At 56.1% G+C, this 4,415-nt stretch overlaps 1 protein-coding gene across 1 annotated transcript; it reads right to left on the reverse strand.

Annotated features, from left to right (window-relative positions):
• Nucleotides 1–278: 278 nt before the first annotated feature.
• On the reverse strand, nt 279–4,210 carry DLX5 (distal-less homeobox 5). Its single transcript, XM_037136705.2, has 3 exons — nt 3,812–4,210; nt 1,709–1,893; nt 279–683 (listed from the first exon to the last, which is right to left on the reverse strand). The coding sequence occupies exons 1-3, from the start codon at nt 4,164–4,166 to the stop codon at nt 354–356; spliced, it is 870 nt and encodes a 289-aa protein (XP_036992600.1). The 5' UTR covers nt 4,167–4,210; the 3' UTR covers nt 279–353.
• Nucleotides 4,211–4,415: the final 205 nt, after the last annotated feature.

A 4,415-nucleotide genomic window follows, 5' to 3' on the forward strand; every position in this document is an offset into this window, starting at 1 on the left:
TGCTTTCATGGTCGAAATAATTTTATTTATCCAGAATATACAGTTTAACTCCTCTATCTACACTTATTTACATGGTTAAAACAACATTGAAAAAAGTCTTTTGAAAAGTTGAGGTCATAGATTTCAAGGCACCATTGATAGTGTCCACAGTTGCGCAAAAAAGTGTCTGTAAAAAAGGCGAGGACGGGGGTCCTTTGAAATGCAATAACTTACATGCAAAAAAAAAAGCTTTACACATGAATCTTTTTTGTTTCCGTTTTCCAAGTTTTCCCATAAGAATTCCTTTCTTTATGATTTTCTAAAACATCGAAACACAGTAGTCCCAAAAAAGAGGGCAGGAGAAAGCGGCCAGCCTAATAGAGTGTGGCAGAGGCCAGCGCCAGCGGGTGCTGTAAGGAGCCAGGCGGCGGCAGGTGGGAATTGATTGAGCTGGCTGCGCTAGGGTACCAGGAAGCCGAGTTCTCCAGGTAGCTGGACGCAGGGGACTGGTTGGAGGTCGGAGGGTGGGCATGAGGGTGGTGGCTGAGCGAGCGGGACGAGCCCTGGGGCTCCCACACCGCCGGAGACTGCGGCGAGTTACACGCCATGGGGTCGCTGGAGCTGGGGCTGTGCTCCGGGGGCATCTCCCCGTTTTTCATGATCTTCTTGATCTTGGATCTTTTGTTCTGAAACCAGATTTTCACCTGGGTAGGGGAACAAAGGCATACGTTACCAGGACACTCAGAGGCATCTTCGGCCCCCCGCGGCCTGGCCCTGGCGTCTCCCCGAAGCTCCCAGCCTACAGGCAAGGGACTGGGCCTGAGGCAGGGCCTGGATCTCCGGGTCCCAGAGGACGCCCTAGAGGGATCCGGGAGCCCCAGCCGCTGGGAGGGCACGACCCTGAAGCTGTTGTCTTTTGTTTAGGCTGGAGGCAAGGGGCGGGGGTGGGGGCGAGTGTCCCCCGGGCTTGCACACAAGCCTAGGCCTACGCAGCGCGCACCAAACGCAGCGCCACCAAAGTCTCCAAACAATGGCCAGAGCCCAGCGCGCGAGGAGAGGGGACTGCGATCGCGAGTTCAAGCAGGTCGAGCCTTAACCGCCCAATAACCCCTCCCCACTCCCTTCACCCCCTCCTCAGCTCCAGAGTAAGGTCAGAATGCGCCTGCAGCTCGGGGCGGTGACTCGAACATTCTTTATTCTTCTGTAGGGGTTGGAGCGGGAGTAAAGGGAATGGGACCCTCCAAAGGAACAGTTCCCCATACAACAGCGCCCCCGTCTCGCGCCCCTCGTGCTGCTGCGGCTCCGCAGCATGAAGTGACCCCACGGCTTTTCCGCCCCGAGGCGACGTCCTCCGCCTTCACTCGGCCTGAGACTTTCACGAGGCCTACGGGCCCTGCTGGCCCGAGTGGCGCTGCATTGTGCAGAACACTAGACAATTTCTCCAAGCGAGAGCGTCCTAGAAATAACCCTCCCACTTGTTTCCAATTTTAGAAGTTTTCCCGTCGCCCCCAGAAGCTAGAAGCTGGGACATTTCGGGATGATCGACATCTCCATCCCGCTCCCACGTCGCATGGCGGCGACACCGCGTCTGACTTATGAAGGGAAGGGCACAAGGTGGTTTTCTGTGACTTTCCCGCAGGTGCTGCCCGATCGGCTCCAGCCCTCGGGGACGGAACCTCGTGGCCTGGCCAGGCATGCAGCCCAGGCGGGGCGCCGCGGCCTGATTTACCTGTGTTTGCGTCAGTCCCAGCGAGGCGGCCAGCTCGGCGCGTTCCGGCAGGGCGAGGTACTGAGTCTTCTGAAACCTTCTCTGTAATGCGGCCAGCTGAAAGCTGGAATAAATAGTCCTGGGTTTACGAACTTTCTTTGGCTTGCCATTCACCATTCTCACCTCGGGCTCGGCCACTTCTTTCTCTAAATAATCAAAACAGAACCGGTTATAGCTTATCGGCAAACAATGGCGGTTTTGCAGGACCCTCAAATTCAGTCCTGGAGTTTCTTACCAGGCACTCTTCACCGTTCCCCATGTCACCAACTTAGCTTCACAAGACCCAGAGACATATGCCCCTCCCCCAAATCATGGAAAGGCCAGGTAGTCAGTTTCAAATTCATTCCCTACTGTTTTCGTTCGGGTTCTTGAGGGTTTGTGTGAAGGGTGTTAGACAGCCCAGTTCCCTTCCGGGCTTCCTGGATGTTGCCCTTACAGCGTTTTCTGCTTCACCGGGACATGTTTGTATGCCCACCCTGTGCTCTCTCGCCTTTCTGGGGTGATCATGACCAGCCCCTCCTTGGGGTTCGAGGGCTGTGACCCACGAGGCTTCAGCGTCCGTTGGAGCGCCCACAGAGGCCAGACGCATGGGTAGGGAAGACGCTAACCCAGGGCTCCAAAGTTCAAAGACCCACAAGCGAACTGGGCTCCTTCAATTCAGCAGCAAGTGGTCCGGGGCTGCCACAGACAGAGGGCCGATTATGCAGCCCCCATAATCTTCCTGCAGATCTGTGAGGGCACAGATGTGTCTGGTTTCTTTTACAAATAGACTTAATAAGTTCTTGCCCAAGAGGAAAAAAAAATCGTTCACTTCTGCAGGAAATCCAGAGACACTGGACAGAGCGAAGACATCCTACCCCTAGGCTCTTTCTGAAAGTTTAACAAGAGTCACACATTGAAAAGAAATCCGTGATGGGGCATTTTCGTAGGAAAGGGGCGGCAGATCAGGACGAATTTCTCAACATCCTGGTTATAAACGGGAAAAAGTCTTTCTGAATGCTTGTTTGACAAAGGTGCCCTGAGGCCACAAGTCCCCTTTCCCACTTTATCAAAAGTGCCCATCTCTGGAGGGGGCGGAGAACCTCGAGAGAGAGAGAGAGAGAGAGAGAGAGAGAGAGAGTGTGTGTGTGTGTGTGTGTGTGTGTGGCCGCTCCCGGGAGAGGAAGGGTGGAGGATGAGGGCTGTGGTCTGGACTCTGCCAGAGTAGGGGATGCTAATATTAGCAGGATTATTAATGTGCTGGTGGGAAGAGATCAAACCTGACCAGCAAAACCCCGCCAGGGAGACCTCATCCCTCCCTCTCACTGCCCAAGCTCCCTAACCTCCTAAACCCTCCACCTAAGTTTCAAGACAGCCAAAAAAGGAGGAGGGAGGGAGGAGGAGGGTAAATTTTAGGCACTTACGGAGAGGGAGAGAAAAAAAAAATCATTCCAATAATGCGAAGCCTCAGCAACCCTCCTTCACCTTTCAACGGCTTTTTGTTTTTTGGCAATGCCTTGGCTAAACCGCAAGGCTCTCGGTGCTGTCCTCCTGGGGCAGGCTACAGCTCCCCAGCCCCCTACCCCACCTCCAGCGTTTCCGGACTCCGACGGGACACTGGCTCGTGTCTGCACTCAGACTGATCCCGACAGAGCCTTTGAGGCAGCCTTCCACTCCCACTCGCACCAACCAAGCACGCTTACCAAAAATTCCAGCAACTAGTCTCCCCTTTATTACGCAAACGCCACTAGGGCTGCTAGATTCTTTCTTCTCCCCACCCCTACCCGCTTTTCCAACCTAGCTGGCTTCCTTACCAGGTAAACTGGGAATTTGGAGGCAGAGTCCCCTAACCCCCCTCCCCCCAAATGCTGGAGGGAAGAGACACTGATCTGAACTCCCCGAAGGCTTCTTACTGAGAAGTCCTGAAGTGCTGGCCCCGGAACCTCTCCTGGTTGTAGAGTCCAGGCCTCCACTCCCTTCTGCCAGATGTACCCCCATTGCAGTGGATGCGGGGCCCCGATCTCCCACCCCACCTCGCCGCTCCAGAACCCCGGCTCCCCCCGCATCTGGCTTCCACCCGGGTACCTGGCTGGCTGGTGGCGTTCGGGACGCGGTTGTAGGCTCCGCCGTACTGGTGGTAGGGGCTGGCGTAGCTGTAGTCGGCGTAAGCTTTGGCGGGGTAACTGCCGGCAGAGCCGTTCACGCCATGGTACTGGTACTGGTAGGGGTTGAGCGCTTTGCCATAGGAAGCCGAGGTAGGAGAGCAGTAGCCATGAGGGGCTGCCCCTGTGGGGCTGTAGTAGTCGGAATCGGTGGCCGACGACTCGGGCAAAGTTGGCGATTCCTGAGACGGATGGTGCATGGCTGCGGACGTCTGGAAAGGAGCTTGGAAGTCACCGGATCGGATGCTGGGAACCCTTCTGTCAAACACTCCTGTCATCGCTCCCAGGCGGCAGTGGCTGTCCTTGCTCTTGTGGCGGCGACTGCTGCCCGAGTTGGCTGCGGAGCTGCTCTGGTCTAAGCAGACATGGCTGTGGGAGCGAGGGAGGAGGAGGAAGAGGAGGAGGAGGAGAGAAGGAGGAGGAGGCGGCGGCGGCGAGGAGGAGGCTGGGAGTCTTGGAGGCTCGGTCTCCGGCAGGCTGACTGCTGACTGAGGCGCAGCACAGCCTTGGTTAAATCCTTAATTGCG

Source organism: Artibeus jamaicensis, unplaced genomic scaffold, assembly GCF_021234435.1.
Source record: "Artibeus jamaicensis isolate MK-2021 breed Jamaican fruit bat unplaced genomic scaffold, CSHL_Jam_final contig_923, whole genome shotgun sequence".
Classification (NCBI taxonomy): domain Eukaryota; kingdom Metazoa; phylum Chordata; class Mammalia; order Chiroptera; family Phyllostomidae; genus Artibeus; species Artibeus jamaicensis.

Coding starts and splice junctions, on each gene's coding strand:
- DLX5 (XM_037136705.2), bottom strand. CDS start 4,166: ATGACAGGAGTGTTTGACAGAAGGGTTCCCAGCATCCGATCCGGTGAC. Junction 1,894..3,811: donor GAACGCCACCAGCCAGCCAG/GTACCCGGGTGG, acceptor TTGATTATTTAG/AGAAAGAAGTGGCCGAGCCC. Junction 684..1,708: donor TGGGACTGACGCAAACACAG/GTAAATCAGGCC, acceptor TCCCCTACCCAG/GTGAAAATCTGGTTTCAGAA.